Source organism: Falco punctatus (assembly GCF_963210335.1).
Source record: "Falco punctatus genome assembly, chromosome: 7".
NCBI classification, from domain to species: domain Eukaryota; kingdom Metazoa; phylum Chordata; class Aves; order Falconiformes; family Falconidae; genus Falco; species Falco punctatus.
In genome coordinates this window covers 71,411,275-71,437,734 of record NC_137587.1, presented here as the reverse complement: position 1 = coordinate 71,437,734, position 26,460 = coordinate 71,411,275, and the positions used below count along the sequence as shown (strand labels likewise).

Sequence of the window (26,460 nt, the reverse complement as noted above, 5' to 3'; positions counted from 1 at the left end):
TTATGTTTCTGAACACCTCAAAATCCCCACAGCCTCTCCAGTTTATGGAATTTTTCTACCATTTTTCTCACCGTGAGCTGCAGCGTTTGACTGCTGGATCTGGCACCTGCTACTGCATCGCCTGGAGCCATCAGCTTTGCAGCAATGGGTCGAGTGACCCAGAGAGAGGGAATTATATATAGAAAGACAGGATATAGAGATGTCATTAGAGCAAAGCTGGGAGCCAAGGAAGAACCTCTGGGTCCATTTTTTTTTTGGTGGATGAAAGGATCTTACTTCAGTGGAAAGTGTTATTATATTCAGATTCCCATTTAGGCTTCTCCAAGTTGTACAACAAAAGGAATATTAAATGATCTTGCAAAATTTATGTTACAAATCAATGTAACCTGCATAAATCAACCCAGCCAAAGCAAGAAGGTAAGGTTTGGGTTTTTTTCTTCCAAGTGCCTTGCTGTGACAAAGTTGCTTTAGAAATGAAAGGTGCTGCATCCAGCTGGAGAAGATCTTAGAAAAATTGTCACACCTTCAGCCAGATACATCTCTCTGCTCCCTTTCTTTCCCATGGCTGGGTGAAGAAGGAATCACTCTCCAACCTTCTGTGTGGACTGCTTAGAGAGCTGCTGGAGGTTACACACATTGCTCAGAGCTAAAACTTCTTGTGGATGTAGGCAAGAGTGCAGGCAAAACTCGGGGCAGCAGGAATGGTGGGACTCCTGGATCAGGAGGAAAACTGTGGTCAAAATCAGGGTAGGAAAGCTGTCTTGGAGCCCCCTTGAGTCCTCCAGGTAAGGAAATTAGCTTTGCCCTCTCTCAGGCTTGTTTTGCCCATGAAGTTTTTTCCCCAAGGTATTTATGTGTGCAGGATGTGATGGTGTGAACAGCCTGGTATGAACACCCCACTCCAAATGTCCAGCGTGGGTGGATGTCTCTCCCTCCGGGCTTGGACCTGCAGAGACTATACATGAGATGAGGCCGAAGTGTGGTGGAGAAGCAGCAGCTGGAGAAGACCTTTTTGCTGAGCTGTGTGTGCAATGCAGAGGACGGAGAGCAGGCAGGGGGGCAGCATGTCCCACGTGGCCCCAAGGGGCTTTTTCAGCGAGGACCTTTCCCGTTGGTATCCAGTGGTGCCAATCTCATCTCTGCCCCCTGGTATATCAAGCGTGTCTGGATGACCCCTCCATTGGCAGTGTACCAGGAAGGCTTTAGTGAGATGTTCCTGCTCTTCCATCTCCTGGTCAAGAGGGATCATGGGCTCTATTGGCTCTTCCAGTTCTTCCTCCAGGAAACAGTAAGTTTCTGGGTGCTTTTTCCTTGGATCAAACAGACCAGGTGGTGAAAGTCCATCACTGCTCCTGGCCTGATGTCCTCCCACTGTGGGTGAAACAGCCACCTACAGCCTCCAGCTCACCTTTGCTGCCACCCCCCACCCCCCCAGGCCAGGTCCCTCCTCCCGGCCACCTCTCCGTGAGCATCACTTTGGGGTGGCCTTCATCCACCTTGCCCAGGCAGTGCTGATTCCTGTAGGGGATGGAATTTTGGTAAAAAGGGGCTGAATCCTCTCTTATGGGGCCTTTATGGCTATGGACAAGCTGGGCCACAGGAGCTTTCCCTGCCCTGGGTTCCTGCTTTCCCTGTCCACCAGAAGCACAGGTGTGTGATGAACATAGGTATGGGGAAGAGCTTCATCATGCTGAAGACTTTGGTTGGATTTACGGATCCCAGCTTTGCAAAACACCTGGGTGAGTCCCAAACCTGTCAGCACCTCCACAGATCCAGCGGGAAACGCCCCCATATGTTCTTATCCAGCAGCAGCATTTAGGGAGGGGGCCAGCAAAGGATTTAAATATTTGCACAGCAATTGGTGTCACCTAAACCTGCTAAATATGCTGAGGGCATGGGTCAAGGCCACCGAGCAGGGGTTATGTGTCTTGGCTGTCCTGAGATGGCTCCATGGCAAGACTCTGGAAACCCTTAGCCCTTTACACTCACTCCTCTGAATTTATCTCCTTTACCCTGTGAGCTGCATGAAGAAGGAGACGAAGCTGCAGCTGTAGAGCTCTCCCGAGCTGTCCTGCCATGGGACAGTCCTTATGCTGCTTGGGTGGAAAATGTTCCTTCTCCTCCAGGTTTAACAGCCTGATTTTCGCTGGCCACATTGGCTTTTACCTCCCATCTCCATGGCTCTCAGCTGCTCCTGTTTGCCCTTAAAATATAGCGTTGTCTCTGCCCTAGGGTTTGCTTTTCTCATCTTCAGAAGGAAAAGGCCTTCAAGTTATTCATTCATTGGTCCCCTGCTTTTGCTTCTCCTTCCAGCAAATGTTCAACTCCTTTGACAATATCTGGAGGCTGTGAGAGGTGAGTGTGTGTTAAGATCCCATCCTTGGTCACCCCTACCTGTCCTGCATCTGCCCAGGCAACTTGAGCATCCTGCATCTGTCTGCCCAGGTACCCTGAGCATCCTGCATCCAACTGTCCAGACACTCCAAGCATCCTGCATCCATTTGTCCAGGCACCCCAAGCATCCTGCATCCATCTGTCCAGGCACCCCAAGCACCCTGCATCAATCCAGCCAGCCCCACGTATCAGCAGCTCCTGGTCCATGGGAAGGAGAAAGGTCTTTCTCCTTGCAGCTCATCCTTTGGCCCCACTTCCTGGTAGCTTTGATTATCTCAAATTAATATTTGCACAGACTCTTTCTGTCTTGGTGAAGCCCATGTGGCATGTGTTTGTTCTCATTATCCTCTGGCTGCTTGGGGACCACCTCTTCAGAGGCACCCATGACTCAGGAGGTCCCTGAACCATAAATTGCTTTTTTGGTTTTTTTTTTTTTTTCTTTGGCAGGGGGAGGCAAACATCAAAACCAAAACATGGGTTGCCCAAACCTACCTGTGTGCATGGGTGTTATGTGTGTCCCTCCGACCATTGTGGTCTGTCCCAGGTCTGCAAGACCCTCAACCATAATGCAGGGGATAAATTTGGGGTCTTTTCAGAAGGAACATAAAGGAATTTGGTTTGCTGCTTTATTCTGTAGCTTATCAGGGAGTTTAACCCATCATATTTGAGGGTCTAGTTATCCGGGTTTGGAGATTTTGCCTGCGGGCTTCCCCTGATGTTAACTCCCTCCGTGCCCCTCTCCCACCTGCCCCCCCAGGCTGTCCTGTTGGGGAAGCCCTACCAAAATAAAAATCCTACATGCTTGTGGCCTTGGTGATATGGGAGCAGGTCCCATGGGAGAACAGGAGCAGGAACAACATCCTGACAGTGAGTGGCAGGAGGGGGGGGGGGGGGGGGAGGGGGGAGGGAAAAATGTGGTGGTGGGAGGGAAGCCCTTCTGCTTCACATTGCAAAGAGCTGGATGGGCTGACCTTCCCCATCACCAGACAAGTTCACAACAAACTAAACAAGCACAGGGAGGAAAATTGCTCCTGAAACAGAGCATGGTGATGTGCTGAACCGTGCCTGATGCCTCAGAGGGAGATGCTTGTCTCAGAGGGGAGCTCCGCGTGCTGCCCACGTGTCAGCCCCCTGGCTTGAAGCCATCCAGGTACCTCACCCTACACGATGCTGGGCAGCATCTCCCAGGACCCTCCTGCTTTTTCTGTCTTCTTGCAGTCAAGCATGTCATGCCAGCACCAAGGATGTGGGGAACAGATAAACAGATTCAAAACTGCTAAAAATTACCAATTATTTTTTTTTTTTTTGTACAGAGGGGGAAACTGAGGCAAGCAGCCACCGTGCACCTTGCTGTGGAACAAGGAAGCATCGGACTTTGTCATCTCCCCAGAAAGATGAAAGCCTGAAGAAATGTAAATCTCCATGAGGGTTAAAGAAGAAGCAAGAGACTTCAGCTAGTGAGGAATTCATTCATCCTCAGCCAGGCTGGCAGGTGAGGCAGAAAACCTGCCGATATACTCAAGGTCCTAATAAGTTTGGGAGTGTCCAGTGGTTGGTCATACGGAGCTGCCTGCCGCCACTGAATGGCTTTTATCACTCCAGACACTTCTGCTGACACGGAGCTATTTGTTTTGCAAGGGATGCTCCCTGGGCAGGGATCAGGGGAAGGATGAGCTAATGCTGCCTGACATACTTCGTTTAGGAGATAAGGCGAGGTGGGGAGGAGGAGAAGAAAGCTGGGAAAGCCTCTGGGGAGGAAAGCCCTCCCACGCTGGGAAGGGTAGTACAAGGGCGTTGGGGTGCCGGTGATACCCAAAACCCAACATCCCGGTCCAGGGCTGAACAGAATGCTAAAAGCAGTGGTTCCCTGGCTCCAGCAAGTTGAGGGTGTTTCTTTATTATTTCGTTGGCCTGGGACATCTTACAAGACAGCACATGATGACGAAGCACAGACGTCCCTCTCTGTCTTCATGAGACATCAAAGCACATTTATCCCTGTATATTTTAAGCCAAACATTGTTTTCCAGCTGAAACAGGAGAGATTTTTAATGCTTCTTATTTTAGATGGATGGGGCATTTATTAGGGCAAAAATTGTCTGACAGAGGGTATCCATTGCTTCTGCTGAGGGTGAGAGGAGGTGGGGGATGTCGAGCAGTGCAGTCATGTCAGTGCTGGCTTAGTTTGTGACGGTGCCTCTGCAAAATGAGGGACAAAAGGCTATTCCTGCAGAAATCCAGAGCAAATCGACATGTATTTATTTACTCAATTCATTTCACTCTGCCGCTAAAACCTGGGAAGATCCTAGCCTTGTTTTCCTAAATGTAATTGCAGAGGAGGAGGGCTGGCTGTGCCCGCTTGAGCATCCCCATCCCACTCCCCATCTCCGTTTGGAGGGATTTGGGTACGCAGGAGCCCGCAGGGTCCCTGTCCCTGTTGCCACCTGATAACCTGGCAAAAACCCTTCTGAGCAAGCAGCCACCTCTTCGGCAGTGAGAGTAGCCCCAGCAGCAGCAGAAAGGGAAGGATTCATCCTGCTTCACTTGCTGTAAAGTACCCAGAGGTACCTCTACCTCCTCGTGATGACGCCATAGAAGCCAGCTCCCAATTTATGCCAAACTGACCGAGGGATCATTCCGCAATGAATTTGTTAGGATTAATTACACTGCATCCCTGCTGAGATTTTTAACAAGATTATGCTTCCCAAGACTCACTGCTTCACTTTCTCCTCCTCCTCTTTCCTTCCCATTTCAAAGCACATTGCATGCAGCGGGATTTGGTTTTGGGGTTGTTTTTCTTCCCCCCCCCCCCCCCCCCCGCCAGGATGCTGGTGAGGAGGGAGGGAACAGCAGCAGCAGTTCCATCATGGGGGATGTCACCCCAGGCTGAGGCTTGGGCAAATGAGTCCCTGGGGAATTGCCCTTCCCTGGACCATGCTTCAGCTCCTGTACTGGGCTCAAGAGGTTGCTTTTCCCTGGGCAGTGCTGCCTCTGGTTTCACCAGGAGGGTGGGAAGGTGGAACCCACTGGAGATGGTAGTGGGACCTGCTCTGTAGAGGTGGGGCTGGTGTTTGGTGGCTTTTTTTCTGCTGCGGAAGCAAATTCCCTCTGCGCTGGGCAGGAGGGATGGAGGCTGCTGGTCCTTTCTCATCTGATTCCTGAGAAGGATGCTGATCCATCTCAATGGCCCAAGCCCTGACCTGAGACTCTCCAGGGTGGCACTGGGTTGGTTTGGGTTCTCCCTGTGCCTGTGCTTGCTGTCCCACCCTGTGCAGCCTCCTGGCATGGGCAGATGCAAGGGGAGGCATCGCTGTGCTTGGAGAGGAGCAAAACCTCAGCTGGAGCTGGGAACTTGTTGGGGGAGATCAAAAACATCTTGGCAGCAGGTTTTTCTCCAGCGCTGAGAGGCATTTTAATGTTCATGTGCTGCAAGTGATTGACTGTGTTCGTGCAGCGATGGAGAAAATAGCTGCCTTGATTTCTCTGGGGTGGCAGCGGTGAGGAGCCCACATGCCGTGGCGGGGGAAGCACCCACAGCTGAGGTGGGATGGAGGGGAAGGAGCAGGGTGGGGTGGATGGGGTTTGTGGGTGGAGAAGGTCATGATGGTGCTTTGCTCCAGCATGAGACGGGGCAGACAGGTTGCTCTGGGAAAGCCCCAAGAGATGGTGGGCTCTGCCACGTGGGTAATGAGGTGCTGGCCACGTTTTGGGGTGATTTGGCACCATTGTGGAACCTCAGCATCCAGACAAACACAGCACCGAAGGGGAAGCTCTCTGTTTGTAGAAGCATTATCCCAGGTGTGGGGTGCTCATGACCCATCTCCTTGCCAGAAGTTTGCTGCTGAAGCACGTGCTCCATACCTGAAACCTCACTTTCTTGCTCTGGATTATGTGTTTTCCCCTGTTGTATCCATTCTTCAGCTACCCCCACCCCTCTCTCTGCAAATCTTGCATTTCTTATCTTGAATGAAGTGATTTCTGCATCCATCTAGTCCATGATGGAGCTGCATCAACCTGGCTATGCCCACAGCATCCCACCCAGCAAACCCCACCTCACCGTTCTGGCTGTTTCAAACCTCTTTCTGCCCACCTCATTGGATGCTTCTGGGTATTTAGCAGAGTATAAATTGCTTTTATCGAAATGAAGCTGGCTTTGGGCTTGCAGCAGGAATTCTCCAACCTACTAGGCTGGTTTGTGTTTTTTTTCTTGGTAAGATTAACAAGGTTAGTCAATTAGTGTGAGCCGATTTGGGCTTGATGCTATTCTGGGCCAGGTTTAGATGCCGTGGCACGGGCGGACGTGTGGCTTCACGGCATGAGGCGGCTTTTGCAGGATAAATTAAAGTGTATTGATAATCAGCCTTGTACCAGCTGGGAGATAACCCTGCTAAACGTTTAATGGGGACAAGTGTTTTGCCTGCAAAAGGCCTTTTTGTGAGGTGCAGGGTTTTTTTGGAGAGGTGGGGGGTGATGGCTTTCTTTGAGCCACCCCACCTGCTCCCAGTGCAGGTAACAGGAGCCACAGCTTCATGTTTCTTTGCACCTGAGAGATATCCAACACCTCGCTCCAGCAACTAACTGCTCACACTTGAGCTCTGCATCTTCAGGGCTGTGTCAAATGCTGCTGGGGACCAGTTTGCACCAGTTCACTCCACACTGCCCTTAGCAGACCAATATATCTGCTTACAAGCGATCTCTCTCTTGCCGCAGGACCTGGGGACAAGCCACCCTTCCTGCAGATGGACATTGATGGGGTTAAACCAGCCTTCCCAGCTCCTTCTCATCCTCTGTTTTATTTCCCCCAGCTGGCTGCTGCCTCCTTGATGAGGGGCAAGGCTGGCTCGGGGGCACAGAGATTGTCTTGGTTCCTTCTCTCCAGGGGTGACACCAGGCATGCAGCCAGGCTCAGCCCATCCCTGCACAGGGAAGTGGGTCCCTGGGGTGGGGTGGGATGGGATGGGATGCTGAGGTGAAATGAGCTGAGATGATGGGATAAGATGAGATGAGAGTGGCTGAGGGTGCTCCGCACCCAGAGGTGGTGTGTGGACAAAGGGACAGGATGGATGCTACATCCCTGTCCTTCTGGGTAAACTCAAGGTGTCTACATGTCCACTTTTCCTCCCTCTTTCTTTCCCACAGGGAGGGAAACTGAGGCGCAGCCAGAACAAGAGCCCTTCAGCTTTCCAGTTCCTTCTTCCAAGACCAGTGAAGCAACTGGAAAGACTGGGAGCTGCTGGGACTTTTTCAAAGGGGAACAGGGGCACCTGGAAGAATTGGGCTTTACTTCTGCTTCCCAGGGATGAACACCTCCTCCATGGGGCAGAGATGTGGCAGCTCCTGAGGGGTGTGGGGAGAAGCATTTGGGGTTGTTGGAGAATATACGGTGCTTGTTCTCACTCCAGCAAAATCCCAAAACTGTTCTGATTTGGGTTTTTTAGCTACCATGTCCCAATTCCTTCTAGGCACACACCTGGATCCAGAGCTGCTGCTTCCATTTACTCATCAGCAACAAAGCAAATAAGCAGATTTATATGAAATTTCCACCTCTTCCCAACCCAAAAGCCAATTTCTCTTTTTTTCCCCAGACAGTTCTTGTCACTTTCTCAATTGCTCCTAATGGAGATGTCCATCATGGAGCGTGCGGGCGAGGACATTAACCCAGATATGATTTCAAGCGAGAAGAGATGCATTAATGACCATTTAAACCTGTGTACATAGTTGGTCCAGCCCAGGATGATGGGCTGATTTCTCTTGCTTTCCTGACAGATATTTTTTTTTCCTTCTCTTTTAAACCCAGCCACAAGCAGGGCTGAGGTTTTCAGGCTGCCCAGGCCAGCTTCAGTCATGTTTTGGTGGAGGGAGAGGATGAGCATCATGGTGAGATGCATCCAGACCCGTACCAAGATCTCTCATCCCTTCCTCCAGGAGAGATTTCATGCTGCAGACCTTCTGCAGCAAATAGCAAGGAAAGCAAGCAGTTCTTCCTAGCCAGAAATGGCAAAAAGGAGCTGGGTTTGGGGGTTTGGGGGTGAAAACAGGGCTAACCCACACCGAGCATCTCTCCAGCCTTGACTGGAGCAGAAAACCTTCTTTTAAGTGTAAGTGCTAAGGTCCTAATGTTGCATTATATAGCATAAAGCAAGGTAATATTCAACCAATTACGCTAATGCTGCTTATTTGCTCTTGTTACAGAGAGTAATTGCTCACCCAGAAGCTATTAAATTAGATAAGAGCAGAACAAACAAAACTATTCATTTTATTCACTATATATTTATACACCTACCACTCCAGAACATAAGCAGCCACCGCTCTTTGGGTGTTAGCTATTCCACTTGTGAGCCAGACAAAGACATTTGTCACAGCTGTGGGTGGTGTTTCTCCTTTTAAAGCAGCTGTAGGAAAGACAAGGGACATGTTGGGGTTTATTTATCCTCCCTGCCATCAGCTCAAGCTTCCCACTGGTGGTTTGGAGCCTCTCCCAGGCAAGGGGGGAAACTGAGGCACAGGGGAGCATGGTCACAACCCCACTATTGACTGTGTCTGGTGAATTAAATGAGAGTTTTGGGGGAGCCCATTGCAAGCATGTGCCCTTCTGGCAAGGTTTAGGGACAATCATCTGCTGGTGGCAGCTGCCACCGCTGTCCCAGCCTGCCCAAGGGAGCCAGGGCAGATGCAGGCAGGAGGGCAGCGATGGGTTAAACCTGGGGGACATATTAAAACCTGAGGGCAGCCAGAAGGAATAAAGGGGGAGGAGGAGGAGGAAGAAGAAGAAGGAGGTGGCACCACCACCCCAAAGAGGGTTGTGGCAGGAGGTTCATTGCTCCTGGTGTGGGGATGTGGCTGTAGCATCCCTGCCAGATGATGCAAGGGTCCCTTGGGGTGAGCTGGGGCTGAGGTGTCTGAGACTGCCCCAGTTCCCATCTGGGCTGTGGCTGGGACCACTGGGGCTGTGGGACAGCTTTGCCCTGTCTCTGCCCTGCTCAGGATATGGCTCTGGCTCCTGCTCCCTGTTTGCAGCAGCCCAGGGCTGGGATGAAGCCACAGTGAAGCAGCTGGTCCAGCCTGCAGTGAGCATTGCATCCTCCTCCTCAGGGTTCCAAGGGGGGGGATGAGGCACAGGGGGCCACAGTACCCTAACGAGGGTCTGCTGGTTAAACCGGCTCATTTCACCAGTGTTACTGCTGAGAGGGAGATGCTCAGGGTCCTCAAGCTGGTGACTTGCTTTGAAACATGCTACTGCACCCACGGAGGGGCTGGGGGTGCCTGGGGAGCATCAGTGGGAGGGTCTGCACCCCCTCGGGACCCAGCCAGCATCATCCCCCGGAGCAGCATGGCAAAATTCAGCTGCTTTATTTAGGTTATAGACACATCCTATAAATAACCCACTCCAGAGAAGTCTGCTGCAAACAACATGCTTTAAAAAACATGTTATTATCCACTCTGCCTTCCTAATTAATTCCATCTCCTGCCATCCATGAGTGAAGCCTGCAGGGTACCCTGCATGTGTGCCAGGCTGGAACCGCGGGGGGGGGGGGGGGGGGGGGCGGTACTGGGACCCCTTGGAGGGGGTAAGACGCCCAGGGGGGATACTGAGACCCCCCCAGCCGATGCTGCAGGGATGCGAGACAAGGGTGGGTGGTTTTTAGGCTGCCGAGGCTGCCATCTGCTGATGCTGGGACAGCTGAGCCACCTGGGGTCACCTCTTCTGGTCAGGGAAACCCTCGATGCTTGCATTAACATTTAACAATAATTTAAAAAATATAATCTACCCATGGGAATAGTGTGTTTGTGTTATTTTCAGGTGTTATTTGGCTGCTGGGGGTAACAGGGCCGGGGAGGGCTGGCTGGGAGTGTTCAGTCCCTGGGTGCTGCAATGCTGGTTGTGATTAATGATTCCGGTGCCTTGGTGGAGGGGAATGGGGGTGGGGGAAACGTTTGGTTTTACCTTGCGGAAATCAAAAGAGCAATGCTATGAAGGTACCAAGCCTCCTGCAGGACTTTGCTAGCTGGCTGTGACTGGGGTGCCTCCCCTGCGCGGCCGGGTGCAGGCAGCCCGGTCAGACCCAACCGTGCACCCATGGCTGCTTCCATGCCTCCCAGTGGGAATACACCAGAGAAAACCCCTCCCTACTTCCCAAAGAAAACTTTAACGCCTTTTTTTTTTTTTTTTCCCAGCAGCTAATGGATACTTCGGAGCCTCTGCCCACCCTGTGCAGAGCACATCTCTCCCTGGGCTCCTGGGTGAAGATCTCCACTGCCCACAAATCCAACCCGGCTGCAACTGTGGGAGCACAGGAAGGCTGGAAAAGGAGCCCCGAGCTGCTGAGGGTGATGCCCCTAGAGATGTCCACTCCATCCTCCCTGTCTGGGGGTAAGTGTTATCCCCCAGCAAGGGCTGGCTTGCACTTGGGGACTGTGGTGGTGGCCAGGCTCAGGAGATCGGAGGAGATGCCCTTTGGGAAGGTTTGTGATGGTGGAAAGCTTCATGGACTTTAGTTTCACCTCGAGGAATGTGACGGATTTCCCCAGCTTAGCTAAGAGCCAGGTTGTGTTGTAAAGCATTAAAGCAATCCAAATGGCCTGGAAACCCGAGGCAGGAGTTTAGGGGGAGATAAGGGAGGGAATGTTCCTCATGCAGAACTGCTGAGATTAGGGTGATGGCAACTTTATTCAATTTACAAGAGCTGAGAAAACCTCCAGCAAAACACAGGCACTCCTGCAAGTGTGCTGGGAGCAGGCAGCCATGCGGATTAAAAGAATGCTTCTCTCGGTCACCTTTAATGTCCCTTGTGGCTGGTCCTACACTAAAGGCCAATCTGAGCTACCAAGACAAGTTGCAGAAGCTGTATTTCTCCTCCTCCACTAGCTGGCCAAAACCCTGCCACTCTGGATGCGATGCTCAGCATGGGTAGGGCTGGGAGCCAGGAATTTGGGTGAAGCCGCAGATCCTGCCAGCTCCGTCTGCCTGTAGATGCCCCTGCGGGCTCGATGCTGAGGGACAGCATCTCCTGGGGACGGGGGGTTTCTCATCCTTTTGGAAAGGAAACCCCCCTGGATTCACATCCCAAGCTGTGCTTGGCTATAAAAGCCCAGGGGTGACGTTATTGAAGAACTTTGCTGGCATCTCTGATGAGGCCAGCACACAAACAGGGATGCAATCAGAAGCAAGTTAATTAAGAACACGGGACGTGTGTGTGTGTGTGTGTGTGTGTGTGTGTGTGTGGGAACACGTGTTTGGGGAAGGACCACCACCCCTTGCAGACCCTCCCCAGCCATCCCTGGGTCAGCCGTGGGGTGGGGAAGGAGCTGGCCGAGCCCAGGGAAGGTGGTGGCAGGGCTGGGACCTCCCTGCTCCATTCCATAGGTTTGTCCATGGAATTGTTCTTGAATTTTGTGTTATTTGTGGTGATTTCCAGGTTGGGGAGAAAAAAGGAGAGAAGCCACCTCACTCCAAGCTTGATTTTTAATTTTATTGCCCCAAATCAGATTTTTTCCTCCCCTCTTTTCATGCCTTCTTGCCTCAAGACCAGCTCTAGGAATGAAAGAGCTTGCACAACCCTCGTTCAGCTTTGGAGCTCCTTCCCACGGAATATCATTGCCAGACAAATTCACAGAGGAAAAAGGCTTTTAAGGACAAGACTATCCAAAAAATCCCTCTGCCACTAACTGCTGGAAGATATACAGCATCGCTTCATGCTCTCCACACCCTGGGAAACCAGGAATAAAGGCTTGGGGGGGGTTTTGTGGGGCAGCAGGGTTTGGCAGTTTCAATGGCTGTGGCTGAGATGACAAATCCACCTTTCCCTGGCTTGGAAATTACCCCACGCTTAAAATTAAGAAGCAGATGGTTGAACAGGGGATTTTGAAGGCATTGGTTGTGGCAGCTGACCACCATGGCTGTCGGCAGCTGGCAGAGGAGACGTTAAGGGCTTGTTTACACCCAGCTGGTGAGTGTTTCAACAGAGATGCAGAAATAAAAGTAATAAAGTGTCTTCCATTTAGGTCAATGGATAAATGAAGTTTCAAACAACGTTCCCCTGCTGAAAGCTCTGGCTCTGGCTGGAGAGTTTGCATGACTTACGTGGAGGAGGATGCACACCAGGTTTCCTTGACTGCCAGCTCCTTTGTCTGCCGATGGATGCCAAAATGCCAGGTGGGATTTGCTCAGGTCCCAGTGTGAGTGTACCCTGTGCTGGCCAGGGGAAAGTCCCTTGTGCCTCAGTTTACCTTCCCAACAGCCCAGGGCAGGAAGGAGGTAACAGCAGGGCCACCACCACAGGCACAGGGATGAAGGAATGGAGCAGGAGACATCCCAGCTCCCCTGCGGTCCATCCTGAAGGATAGCTGAGACCTGGCACACTCATAGCATGCAAGGTCTCACGGCTGCCTCCCCTCCCAGCTTTCTCAGTGACCAAAGGGGCACAGAGAACAAACATTTTGACTATTTCCTTTTAATTTTGATTATTTTTTAATTCCCTCACCCCCCTTTTTTTTTTGCCTGGGGAGAGCAAAGCCGTAAGGTCACAGGGAAAAGAGGTGATTCCTCTGCAGCAGCAGCACAAGCAGGTTTCCTTGTCCAGTGAGGGTGTAGCACCTCTCAGTTTGGCTGATTTTGAGGAAATGTTAACAGCAAGAGACCGGCTCTAGCAGGGAGATGTGGCTGTCCTTGTCCTGTCACCAGCTTAGCTGGGAGGCCTCGGTCCCATCCACTCAACCATGTAGCACAGGGGTTGAAGAGATGGGGGATGCTGACCTTGCTCCTGGGGCTTGGTGGTCCTTGGTATGGTGAGAACTGGGGAAAAGAGGGATTTTTGCTATAAGTTGTTAGAAATTGATTGTGGGAGAAGTCTGCTGTTCCTCGAAACAACCTGGTTTGGCACAAGAAAGTGGAGATTCAAGTTCAGGTAAATCCCCCTTCTTCTCCCCCGTGCTTTCCTTCACCTGGCTGTATTGAAAAATCAAGTCAGTCCTAAAAAATACGTATTAAAAAGGAGGCAGGAAAATTCTGGGAGTGAGCTTTTGGGTGAGTTTGACATGGATAGAGCCAGAGGAGCCTCTGTGCCACCATGCCCCATGGTGACCATTTGTCCCTGTTAATACATTGTGACACCCAATTACTCACGTGACTGGTTATCCCAAATGGCCTAAAAATAATAGTAAGACAAAACTAGTCTTCAAGTAATTAAGTTGCTAAATGACTTTTTAGTCACTTGGGAATTAAACGAATTCACCTTATTGGTAATTATTTCTGCAAAGGGAAAGCAGGATGAACAGACTGAAGGATTAACTTGAAATTGGGGGTTTGAGCCTGGCGGGGAGGGATGCAGGCACTGAAGCTGTGCTGGGGGCTTGCCCCAGGTCAGCGCTGCCTCAGTTTCCCCAGCACCGTGGCTTTGCCTCGTTCTCTTTTTGGGAGCCACCCCACGATGCTGCCAGCTCTGGTGCTGGATGCCGGCACCCACATACACTCCTGCGGGATCCTTATAAAAAGAAAGGGGGAGAAAATGGTTCCGGGAGTCCAGCACCTTTGCCCCCTTCTCCCACCCCACCTCGGGAAGGGGTTTCTGTGGGACTAGAGTGGGAGCAGCCACTGCAGGGCTGGCTGTTCCTCGCCGCTGTCACCCCAGGTGCGGTGGCACGGGAAGCGTGGGCTGCTGGCACCATCTAGTGGGGGTGGGACCCCCGGTACAGCAGGACATAGTCCCTCCTGTCACACCTTGGTGGCTCAGGGTCCTGCTTTGAGGCAGATGCCCTCTGGCCACCCCCTTCTTGCATCCTCTCTGGGGATGCTGAACCTGCGTGGGGATGCAGGGTGGGACCCTGCATGTCCCCAACCCTCCCCGTTAAGGGTTATGGGGCTGGTAGCCTGTCCCCTCGGACACCACATCCAGGTGGCATCTCATGGCCTGGCGAGCGGGATGGGGTGCGGAGCCATGCAGGACCCCCACTCATGAACCAAACCTATAGGGACCCCCCCATCATCCCTCCAGTCCCCTCCTGCCTCACACCGGTGTGGGGGTAACCCTGTGCCTGCTGCGTGTGTGTCCCTATGTCCCACCAAGTCCTATCGCTCCCCCAGATCCCGGCTGCCTGGTGGGCTGGAGCGATGCAGAGGGGAGTGACCAGCGGCCAGCCCCCTCATGTCCCTGTCCCCACTCAGGCCAGGCAGCCGTGGGGCTGTGGAGGAGGAGGTTAGGCCAGGCTTTCCTTCCTGGCCAGCCGCACTGCCTATTACATCAACTCTGGTATTTCCAGTCCCTGCGGGGAGAAGGGAGGAGCGCGGGCGGGAGCAGGGGGAGCAAGGAAAAGCAAAGAAATATTGGGGGATGCAGGGAACTGGGGGGTCCCACGCAGGGGATTCAGGACCTCTGGAAAAGCCTGGTGCAAGGATCCCCTGTGGTCAGGCTGGCCTTGGCCCCTGGCCTCATCCTGGCTTCATCCCCAGCTTTGGGGCTGGGAACAAACGCAGCAGGAGGGCGGGGGGGGAAGGAGAAAAGGAAAAATCTACACGTGGAAAACACACGGCCCTACGGCCAGGACTTAAAGCAACAGGAAAGTGCCAGGCAGCACAAGGGCAGCTCTGGGGACAGGGGGGTGGCAGGGACTGGGCTGCCCACTCCAGCTTTCGGGGTGCTGCCTCAGTTTCCCCAGGGTGGCAGATGGAGGGAAGGATGCTGGGATGCTTTTTCCCAGCTTCATCTCTGCCTTGAAATATCCCCCTGTGGATGCCAGGCTGGGGTCACGGGGCTGTAACAAGGCTGGGGCGGGGGGTGTTGGGCGTCCCTGTGGAGGACGAGGCCCTGGGGCTCAGTTTGCCCAGGCTCTTCATGCGGTGATGTGGAGGAGCGAGCCAGGGCGATGGCCCCAGCATGGTGATGGGTTCAGGGTTCACATGGGCTGGCTCCAGCCAGCAGCAGGGTTGCCCCCCCCCAGATGTGCTCCTCGCCCCCACCCCCCACCCCACCTTTCTGTTTAATATTTCCAGCCCTGAGTTACCAATCAGTCTTTGGTTTTAATTCCTCCCTGGGGCTTAAAACCTTTTGTGCAGGATCCGTCCTCGTTTGGTATACAAAAGCAAGGGAAAAAACCCCAAATTGTCATCAACAGACAAATTCTGGGGGGAAGCTCCATTTTTTTGGCAGTTTCCCCTTTGAAACCTGCCGAAAGCTTTCGTGAGGGAGTGAAGGTGCTTGTCCAGGCCCTCACCCTGGTATCAGGCCTCCGGTGGGACAGTCACTGGTGTGAATTTGGGTCCCTTTGGGGAAGAACAGGGTCCTTCCGAGCAGGGACGCGGGGCAGGGTCGCATGGCATTGCCCCCCCCCTCCCCTCCGATGCTTTCCACGAGCCCAAACACTGTTCCGAGGCCATTGTACAACACCAAAACCTGCAGAATTCAACCCAAACGTCGAAGGTGTGCAGAGTGCCAGGGTGAAAAAAAGTGTAACCCCCGACATTTCGGGTTTTTACGCCAGCGGCTGCACTGGGCGGGCAGCCAGCGCCCCGCAGCCCGTCCTCCCGGCGCCCGGCGGGCAGGATGCGTGCGGCAGGCGGTACTGGGGCCAAACCCCGCAGCGTTCGCCCCAAAGCTGAAGGCGTGAATCACTCCAGGGTTAAAAAAAAGGCGTAAAGCCCCCGAAAGCGCAGCGTTTGACGCCGAGTGGCAGCATCTCGCGCGCAGGAGCCCCCCGCAGCCCCCCCGCCCCACTCCAGGAGGGCAGCTCCGTGCCGGAGGCGGTGCCTAGGACCCGGGGCGCCGCTGCCCCCCGCGCTCCGCTCCCCTCCCGCCGCCGCCGCCGGGGAGCGCGGCCGCTCCGCCCGGCCCGGCAGCCGCTCCGCCCGGCCCGGGAGGCGCTCCGCCCGGCCCGGGAACCGCTCCGCCCGCCCCGGCAGCCGCTCCGCCCGCCCCGGGAACCGCTCCGCCCGGCCCGGGAGCCGCTCCGCCCGGCCCGGCAGCCCCTCCGCCCGCCCCGGGAACCGCTCCGCCCGCCCCGGCAGCCGCTCCGCCCGCCCCGGCAGCCGCTCCGCCGGGGCTGGGCGGCGGGCGCTGGGGGAGCCGCGGCGGGGCCGGGGCCGGCGCTGACGGGATGGCGCGGCGGGCAGCGTGGGGGCTGTGGGCAGCGCTGGGCTGCGGGCTGTGCCTGCTGGCGGGCGGGCAGCAGCAGGCGGGCGGGCAGCCCTGGCGGCAGCTGATCCAGTGGGAGAACAACGGCCGGGTGTACAGCCTGCTCAACACCGGCGCCGAGTACGTGCCGCCGGGGCAGGAGAGACCCGGAGGGAACCGGCTGCTGCTGGCGGGAGCGGTGACCGGCGGCACGGGCAGCGTGCGGCGGCAGGCACCGGCCGTCCCGCCGCGGCCGGGCTCCGAGACGGTGCGGGGGCAGACGCGGCACCCCTTCGGCTTCGGGCAGGTGCCCGAAAACTGGCGGGAGGGGCCGGTGGGCGACAGCACCCCCTCGCAACGGGCCCGGCCTGCCGGCCGCCTGCGGCAGCCTTCCTCCGCCTCCTCCGCCTCCTCCTTCGCCTACGCCTCCGCCGGGCAGCCCGCGTACCCCCAGCTCCCCTTCGCCCCCCAGTACGAGCCCTACGAGGCGCCCCGGGCGTACGACGAGGCGTACACCTACTACCGCAGCACCGGCACCGGCACCGGCACCGGCGGGGCGGCCGTGGCGGCGGCGGCAGCGGGTGCCAGCGTGGTGTACCCCTTCCAGCCCCGGGCACGCTACGAGGACTACGGGGAGGAGCAGAGCCCCTACAGAGCCCAGGGCTACTACCCGGCGGCCGAGCGCCCCTACGTGCCCGCCGCCCCGCAGCCGGCCGATGGGCTGGACCGCCGGTACTCTCACAGCTTGTACCACGACGCGGGGGGCCCACCGGAGCAGGGCGGCTCGGACTCGTATGCCAGCCAGCAGACCACCGGGCAGGGCATCGCGCCCGCCGACAACCTGCAGGCACCCGGGACTGGGTACGGGGGCCAGTACCCCCCCTACGAGCCGCAGCCACAGCCGCCTTTTCGGGCGCTGGAGCCTTACGGGGTCCCGCGCCCCGAGTCCTACCTGCCTGCCAGGAGCCCCGAAATACCGCAGGCCGTCCCAGATAGCCAAGCCCGGGTCAGCGTGGGCAGCGTCTACAGGCCCAGCCACGGCGGACGGGGTGAGTCTGGGGGGGACCCCGGGGTGGGTGGCAGCTCCCCGGGGTGGGATGGTGCCCTGGGTGCTCCATCACCTGGGGGAGACGGTGTCCCCGAGGGCACAGCCCTCTGCATGTGTCTGGGGCCAGTTGCGCTCCAAGGATGCTGCCTGCCCCAGTGCTATGGGGACAAATGTGGCAGAGGGGCCACCAAGGGGCTGTTAGAGATGCTACATATTTTGGGAATGATGTTTGAGGTGGTGAAAAACAGGGAGGAAAGGGAAGGTGTGTGAAGGAGCAAGTCCCAGTGGGGTCTGGGCTGGGGCTGTGCCATGTCCCAGGTCACCCTGCATTTTTGTGGAGTGGGTCTGTGCTGTGTCCCCAGCCAGCCCGCCTGCGTGGGGTGGCTGTGTGCCGTGGGTTGGGGTCATGCCAGCTCCTGGGGTGGCCGTATGCCATGTCCCTGGTCATCCTGCATCCATGGGGTGGCTGTGTGCCGTGGACTGGGGACACACCGTGCTCCTGGGGTGGGACAGTGCCATGTCCTGGGCCATCCTGGCCATGTGCCCTGTGCCAGGGCACGCTCAGTTCATAGCTGGATCTGTCCTGCCTCACTGGGGGCCAGTCACCCCATCACCTCCCTGTGCCGGCCACAGCAGGGGACCAAGGTTGCTGCAGGGACGCCGTCATTTCACGTCCTACTGACCCCGATCCTGATGAAATCCTGTGGCTTTTCTCTGAGGCTTGCCAAGAGTGTTTTTGCTCCGTGGTGAAATTGGAAGCAAGGCTGGAGGGCGTGAGGAGCAGCAGCCTGGGGGATCTGTTCCCTGCCTGTCCCTTGGGAAACCCATGTCAGCTGGAGCCTCTGACCTGTCTGACCCCATAACCCATCCAGCCCCATCCCTAGTTTCTGAGAAAAACCCATCCCAGAGGGTTTGTACTGGGGGAAGCGTTTATCCCAGCCCTGCCCCATTGCGTGCAAGTGAGTAAACACAGCGAGAGCAGCCGGGCTGGGTCAGCCTGAGGTCCGGCCAGCCCCGCCGAAAATGTGTGGGAAAGAGCTTGGGAACAGAATTTGTGCAGAGAAGATCTTCCTCCAGATCTCTGCCTACCTTGCCAGGAGCAGCCGCTTCTGCCGGGTGAGGGATGCTGGCAGTCCCGTGTCTCTGGGGAGGGATGTCTGGGGACAGCTGCCCTGCAGATGGCATGAGGCGACAGAGGGAAATGGGAAGATGCCTGCCAAGCTTATCTTATTCCTGTTGGCAAAGGCTGTGTCCTTCAAGGATACCTGGAAGCTGGGCCAGGAGGTGATGGGGCTGTGGCTCTGCCAGGGGGATTGGGCTGCCCACAGGTGGGTGGACAACCCTTGTTAGCCAATGAGCCCACCACTGGGACACCTACCTCCCGGTGAAGGAGCCCCCAGCCTCCTCCTTTACATTTTTCCTTAATGAATCTAAATAAGGGAATAAAGATCATCCCACCAGCCCAGGGAGGTGGCTCTCTGCAGCCACCCTGCTGCCTGGCCTCTCCTCCGGGTCACCTGCTGCTCTCTCCAACCAAAGTTTGTTTGGGGAAAGCTGTCACCTCCCTGGGGGTCACCAAAAATACCTCCAAGCCTGTCACCTGCAGGGCCACCCTTTGGGCAGGTTTCTTAATTAGTCAAAACACTTTATAAAGCCGAATCAGATGTTAATTATGCGCCTAAGCTCTTTAAGAGCCTCCTAATCCCACCGGGCTCTGCCAGGAATGTGCGGCATTCCTGGCCCCTCGCTGGGGCACCTGGAGGGTTAATTAAGCAATTAGATCCCACTGGTTTTTATGAGGGGCTTTATTGGGGCATGTGTGGGGGTTTACTGGGGCTTGTGTGAGCATCGTGGGTCATCTGCCTCCCTCCACCCAAACCAGCCAATGAAGACATCTTGAGATATGAGAGCTTCCAGCCCTAATCTTTAAGTGGCCAGGCCATGGGGGTGGTGCGGGAGGAGCATCTCATGTGGCTTGGTCAAGGGAAGGGGAAGACCAAGCTTTGGCAGGGAGATGGGGAGGACACACCAAAAGTTTTCGTGTCTCCTGCTCACAGCCTCTGCAGGGGACTCAAGTGCCACCCAAGGCTTGCTCAGGGGCTGAATCATCTCATGCAAAGGAGGTCTTGGCTGGTGAAAGCCAAGCCTACGTGTCCTTTTAAGCCATGGGGGCAGATACCTCGCCCCTCCTTGTGGGGTTTGACCAAGGTGCCAGTTCTCACTGGGGGTCCCCACTCTCAGCTGACCCCCAGGAGGCATCTCCGGGGGCTTCCTCACCCTGACCCCTCCCCTCTGCTTTTCTCCATCTCCAGCAGACTTTTTTTGCTTTGCCCTCATGGAAACGGATTGTCTGGGGTTTGTTGTTGAATGGGAGCAGGTTTTGGAAATCCCATGGGGGATTTTGGTACCCACTAAGCTTGAGTTGTGGTGGCTGTGGTGACATCTGAGGATGGGGCACCTGGGCCAGGAGATGACAATCTTGTTGGGAAAGTCTTCCTTTTGTGGGATTGGGAATGGGTTTAGGTTGATTTTGTTGCCATCTTCAGGCATTTAACAACCAACAGGGGATCTTGAGAAGATTCAGTGGGGGTGGGATGGGGGGATGAAGAGGTGTGCCAAGAGGTGCTGGAAAAGGGATGCTGCAGGGCTGGAGTGTGATGTGGGGGTGAAGGGCTGAATCTGGAGATGCTGGAGGAGGGATGCTGCAGCGCTTGGCTTGGCTGGGCTGGGATGAAGGGGTACACCAGGAGGTGCTGAAGGAGGGATGCTGTGGGGATGGGATGGGGACACAAAGGGTTGCATCTTGGTCGCTCGGGGGTGTCCCCATGTCCCCGTCCCCACTGCTCACAGCCACCCCCTTCAGTGGTCCCTGCTTCTCCAGGGCTGGGACCCAGCACGACTGTGCACAGGGAGGCAGAGCAGCTGCCCTCTTTGAAAACTGCTGGGGCTGGGATTTTTCGGCTAAGCCCAGCACACCTGCACAAACAGCTCGGTGGGGAGCAGGCCTGCTTTTTTTTTATTATTCTAATTTTCACGGTGAATAAGAAGGAAATCTTCTCTGGCAGCTCCCCGGGGCAGGCCAAGGGGTGGGGGAGGAAAAACAAACATTTTCTTGCTGTGGTTGTCCCTTTTCAGAGGCGATAGCGGGGGGCTGCCAGGCCCCCTGACTTGCTGGAGGTGGAGAAGTGCTGGCTCAGCAAAAACGATCAGGACTTGGCCAGCCCCAGATGGGGACAGTTTGGTGCCCTGCTGAGATAAGGGGACATTTGCAGGATGGTGGGGCCGATCCTGCCACCTCATTAACCCCAGCGATGCCGGCGCTTGCGGTTTGACCCTTCGCTGCCATGTCTGAGCTGAAAATCAGGCGTGAGACCCTACAATAACAACGGGGCCATCCAGGGCAAGCTCCGTCGTGGGGGGAAAATAAAACTCCCCGTTGGTAAAGGAGTCGGGTTTCTCTCTGGAGCGTACAAGAATTTATTATAAACAACAGCAGGGAGGAAAAGCTGTTTTATAAATGATGACAAATGTTCCTCTCGCAAGCGGGACAGGGCCCAGGGGTCTTTCTGCACTGCTTTTTTCATTATTAATTTTTTTTAAGTGGGGGGAAAAAGTCTTTCCAAGCTCTCCCAATTTCCCCCCTGGCGTGCATGGCCCCCCCTGGGTATTACATCAGCAGCGATGACCAAGCAAGCAGGGCAGGAAACGAGCTCCAAAGGAGTGACGTGATCCCTCGAGGGAAGGCAGGCCAAGGAACAAGAAGGCATTGTTCTTTTTGCCTGTGGAAAAAAAAAGGGGGGGGAAAAAAGGGAAAAAGGGGGGAAAAAAAGGAATTGTGCTGGAAACTGGGTGCAAAGGGTAGAACTGGTGTGGCTGGAGACCCCTGGTCCCTTGAAAGGGGATAGAGGTGAGGATGAGGGATGGGGAGGGGTGTGGGGATGGGAAGGGGGATGAAGGGTGAGGATGGGGATGATGATGATGGTGACAGGGATGGAGATGGGGGTGAAGATGGCAGTGAGAATGGGGATGGGGGTGAGGATGGAGACTGGAATGGGAATGAAGATGGGGATGGGGATGAGGATGAGGATGGGGTTGAGAATGAGGATGGGGTTGAGAATGAGGACGGGGATGGATATGAAGACAAGGATGAGGATGAGGACGAGGATGAGGACAAGGATGAGGATGGGGATGAAGATGAGGACAGGAAGGGGTTTGGTGTTGAGGATGAGGATGGCAATGGGGTTGTGGATGAGGATGGGGCTGGGGACAGACCGGGAGGGAGATGGGGCTGAGCATAGGGATGTGGACAGGCAGGTGAGCTCACAGGAAGGAGAGGTGCTAAGCAGAGGTTGTGGAGCAGGGCTTGACTTTGCAGAGGGCTAGGAGAAGGGAAACTGAGGCACAGAGTGCCTGGGGAGCATTCCCCCCCACCCCAGTCCTTCTTGAGGTGCAGATGTAAGGATGCTTTCTCGGCTGGTGGTCCCAGAGGAGCCTTTGGGAGGGGGAGGAGTGAAAGGGTGTTGCTGGGGGGGAGTGCCAGCTCCAGCTGGGCTCCGTAATTCTTTTGGAAAGTGAGGCAGCCCCCGCTCATCCCTGCCACTGTCTGTCCACAGCCCGCTTCGGCTTGGCCGCAAGCGCAGGGCAACGTCGGGAATTCGAGGAGGGGAGGGATAATGGCGTAGAGGCCCCGGGGTTAGCAGAGCCCCCACTTTCACCCCTGTTTTGTGGTGGAAAACAGGGAACAGGGCAGGAAATAGGGACACACACCCCTGCTTTTTTGGGGGTTATGTCACCCCCTGTCTCTGGCTGCTGCAGTGGTGGGAGCTGGGGGACTCCAAGGGACCCCAATAACCCCTCGCAGGGCAGCCGAGCACGACGAGCAGCTGGGGCTGGGTATAGTTGCTTGCAGGAGGACGGGTTGAGCAATCCCGGTGTAGGAAAATGGAGGACTGGGATTTGCCAGCAGGAACTGGAGGGGAAGGGGAGGGGAAGGGAGGATTTTCCGTCTGCAGCTTAAAATTAAAAAAACGTGGTGGTGACCGAAGCAAAATTTCCCCACTAGGTCGGGGCTTGCTGCTTCGAAGCAGGGACTGCTGTGTCCCCAAGCCTTGTCCTTGTCTTCAGGGCTGTCCCCATCCTCCTGGCAGGTCTCCCCGACTTGGTGCCGGACCCCAACTATGTGCAAGCATCCACCTATGTGCAGCGAGCTCACCTGTACTCGCTGCGCTGCGCAGCTGAGGAGAAGTGCCTGGCCAGGTAGGAGCAGCCACGGGGTGTGGGCTGCGTCCTGGGGCGAGGGGGACATGGGGACACAGGGGAGAGAGGGAGGTCCTGGGGCGAGGGGATATGTGGGGAGAGAGAGGGGTCCTGGACCAAGGGGGTACATGGGGGCACAGGGGAGAGAGGGGGGTCCTGGGGCAAGAGTGTACATGGGGACACGGGAGAGAGCGAGGTCCTGGGGCAAGGGGGAGATGGGGAGTGGGCAGGTGGGGGGACCAGCGGGCAATAAGGGATGTGCTGGTGGGAGAGAAGGATGGAGGAGGATGAAGAAGGATGGAGGAGAGGGGAAGGAAGGGGGAAAGGGAGGAGGGAAGGGTAAGGAGGAAAAGGATGAAGGAGAAGGATGAGGACAGAATGAAAGGGAAGGATAGGGAGTGGAAGGGGAAAGGGGAGGAGAAGGATGAAAAGGGTAGAGGAGAAGGGAAGGATAGGGAAGAGGGAAGGGAAAGGGAAGAGGTATGGAGAAGAAGGAGGACAAAGGAAAAGAATGGAGAAGACAAGGAAAGGAGAAAGGGAAGGATAGGGAACAGGAAAGAGGAAAGGGAAGGGGAGGGAGGAGAAAAGGAAAGGGAAGCAGGAAGGGAAAGGAGAAGGATGAAGGAGAGAAACAAAGGCGAAAGAAGAGGAAAGGAGAAAGGGAAGCAGAAAGGGGAAGAAGGATGAAGGAGAGGAGAAGGAAAGAGGGAACGGCAAAGGAAAGGGCAAAGCCAAGTCTGAAGCAAAGCACAGAGCAAAGCCCAGAGGAAGGTGCCTGGCAGGTGCTGCAGGCAGGGGACCTTCTCTTCTCTCATTCTTTTTTCGTAATTTCCTTTTCCGTGGAGGAAACCCTCCCTACAGAGGCACTTGCTGGGGATTCTCCTCCTCAGGGTGCCAGCACTGAGGCTATGCCCTGCGCCTGGGGGGGCTCTTGTCCCCGGGGCTGGGACCAAGGGCAGGGGTGCCATGGGCATTGACCTTTCCTGATGTCCCCAGCACTGCCTACACCGCCGAAGCCACCGACTACGATGTGCGGGTGCTCCTGCGGTTTCCCCAGCGGGTGAAGAACCAGGGCACAGCCGACTTTCTGCCCAGCCGGCCCCGGCACAGCTGGGAGTGGCACAGCTGCCACCAGTGAGTGTCCCCACCTCCCCTCCGCCAGCCCTCCTTTGCACTGCAGTTTTAAGGCTTTTTAAATGGCATTTAAAATCTGTTTTAAATGGCATTTCCCCATTTTTGTGGCTTTGCTTGGAGATCTTGGGGTGGGGGGTGGGGGGTGACCTTGCTTTGCCTCTTTGTTGCTAAAGCCACCAAGCTCCTGCCATTAATGTCCCCAAGGAGGGAGCTGGCAAGCTGGTGTGGATCTGGAGTTGATGGGGAGCCACCAGAATCACATCTGGGGAGGGACCGGCACCATGAGGTGGGCCACCCTGACTGTGTGTCACCCCCTCACCATCCCCATCCCCAGGCACTACCACAGCATGGATGAGTTCAGCCACTATGACCTGCTGGATGCCACCACAGGGAGGAAGGTGGCCGAGGGCCACAAAGCCAGCTTCTGCCTGGAGGACACCACCTGCGATTTTGGCAACCTGAAGCGTTACGCCTGCACAGCCCACACCCAGGTGTGTTTGGGGGGGGAGACGTTCCAAGGGCTTCTCAGGGTTCACCCCTCCCAGAACCCCCTCAACCCCCTTTTTCTACCTGCAGGGCTTGAGCCCAGGCTGCTACGACACCTACAACGCCGACATCGATTGCCAGTGGATCGATATTACGGATGTGCAGCCAGGGAATTACGTCTTAAAGGTGGCCAGGATCGTTGGGGGAGATTTTTTAGGGGAGAACATTACTGGTTTGGGGTTGGCTTGGGATCTTCTCAACCATGAAGTTCGGGACCATGCACCTTCTTTGGTGCCATCCCTTTAGCATGGGTTTAGGGGCTGCTCGTCTCCCCTGTTACTCATTTTTGGGGGTGTTTTTCCTCCCCTTTCCCCCATTTTTAGGTTCAAGTGAACCCCAAATACATTGTCCTGGAGTCGGACTTCACCAACAACGTGGTGAGGTGCAACATCCATTACACCGGACGCTATGTCGCCACGACAAACTGCAAGATTTCACAGTAAGGAGATGTCGGTCTGTCCTCTGTCCATCTCTCCTCTGTTCTTCCCTCAGCTTCAAAAAAACCCAGAGATGGGGGTTGGACCCAAGTGGTTTAATTCTGTTTTTCCTCCCTTGCATCTGGGTTTTCTCTGTGAGTATTAGAAAAAAAAGCTGGATTTGGCAGCGGTGGAGGTGGGGGTCGTGTCTTGCTCCCTTTTGGGGTGTTTATATTGAATTTCCTTGTTATTCTGGGGAAGAACAAAGCTGAGTTTCAAAAGAACCTCCCCTCTGCTTTTGAAACGTTTTTAAATGTCTTCCTAAGCGCATTCCCCAACTCCTGGGATATTTTTTTTTTGTCTTCTTTCAGATCTTGATGGGAGCAGGGCCGGAGGGACGTCACCTGCTCCAGCCTCTGACCCCCTCTTGAAAGTGCCTGAGCTGGCTCCTCTTTCCCACTGGATACCCCAGAGCCCATCAGCAGCTCCTCGAGCCCCCCCTGCCCCCAAATCAAAAAACATTTCTTCACGTTAAGAGGAGGGGAAGCGAGAATGACTCTTCAAAATATTTTTTTATACTTAACTTTTCTTTAACCTTTGGGTTTTTTTCCATTTCCTAAGGGAAACTGATGCTGAGGTTTAGCTGGAATAAAGGCAGGGGCCCATAAACGGCAGTATAAATGATGTAAATCGCATATTAGCAATAGAGAGCTCTGTAGTCTTTAACCCCTTTGGCATTTTTGGGGGGGTGTCTCTGGCAATGCCGCCTCCCCAGGAGGGGAAGAAGACAGCCTGGAGTTGGAGGTGCTGCCCTGGCAGGGATGCTCAACCCCTCTTCTCGAGGCGGCTGCCATGCCGGGATGCTCTGATTACTTTGGGACCAAAGGTGCTGGAAATCCCGTCACTGTAACAGGGGCTCGCTCCGTTTGTTTGGCTTTTAAGAATAGGGAGGGAGTCCTTGAGATGACTGGAAGTCTTGGTTTATTATTATTGTTATTAATATTATTATTATTATTTTCACAAGCTTTAAAACCAGAAATCATTAAAACACATTGCTTTTGAGGGTTCGGTGTTTAACTGAGGCCGTGGTGCCACACGACGGCCCACAAAGGAGGGATGTCCCAGGATGGCCCCAGTCCAGGAATGGGATGGGGGTCCCTCCCGAAGGGTGACCTAAGGGAAAGCCATTGACTTTTCCACGTTGTCCTTTAACGCTGGAGAGCAAAGGGCACAGCACGTGGGGAGGGCGGGGAAGGCTGCGCTCCCCAAAACACCCCAAGGGCTCCTCCGCCTGCCCTGCCTGGGAAGGAGCATGGGACACGGCCACCCCCTTGGTGACATCCCCTGTCCTTCGGGAGCCACAGTCCTGCGTCAGCCCCTGCGCCCCAACCCCTGCTCCCCCTTTCTCCTCGACACCGCCCCCACCCCGACCCCGGCCACCTCCTGTCCCCAGCGGGTCCCGCCCGCCGCCAGGCTCCGCCCGGGGCCGCTCCCGCCCCTCCCCGCCCGGGGGTGCTGCGGGGGGTCTCGGGGCGGCTGTGGGCTCCGCGAGTGCTCCCCGGGAAGA

General features: G+C 55.5%; 2 protein-coding genes across 3 annotated transcripts in view; both read left to right on the top strand.

Annotated features, from left to right (window-relative positions):
* The window catches only part of LOC308067845 (immunoglobulin superfamily containing leucine-rich repeat protein-like), a 142,327-nt gene that overhangs the window by 66,126 nt on the left and 49,741 nt on the right, over positions 1-26,460 (top strand). The window lies entirely within an intron of this gene.
* Positions 16,139-25,955, top strand: LOXL1 (lysyl oxidase like 1). Of its 2 annotated transcripts, none has more exons than XM_080397352.1 (7): positions 16,139-17,542; positions 22,689-22,797; positions 23,794-23,931; positions 24,266-24,422; positions 24,508-24,603; positions 24,801-24,916; positions 25,265-25,955. In XM_080397352.1, exons 1-7 carry the CDS (start codon positions 16,477-16,479, stop codon positions 25,269-25,271), a joined length of 1,689 nt encoding a protein of 562 aa, XP_080253478.1. In that variant the 5' UTR covers positions 16,139-16,476; the 3' UTR covers positions 25,272-25,955. The 2 variants fall into 2 exon arrangements, with proteins under 2 accessions (XP_080253478.1, XP_080253479.1); XM_080397353.1 differs by lacking the exon at positions 16,139-17,542 and adding an exon at positions 17,585-18,657 and having other exon boundaries at positions 22,604-22,797.

Coding starts and splice junctions, on each gene's coding strand:
- LOXL1 (XM_080397352.1), top strand. CDS start 16,477: ATGGCGCGGCGGGCAGCGTGGGGGCTGTGGGCAGCGCTGGGCTGCGGG. Junction 17,543..22,688: donor GCCCAGCCACGGCGGACGGG/GTGAGTCTGGGG, acceptor TCCTCCTGGCAG/GTCTCCCCGACTTGGTGCCG. Junction 22,798..23,793: donor GAGGAGAAGTGCCTGGCCAG/GTAGGAGCAGCC, acceptor TGATGTCCCCAG/CACTGCCTACACCGCCGAAG.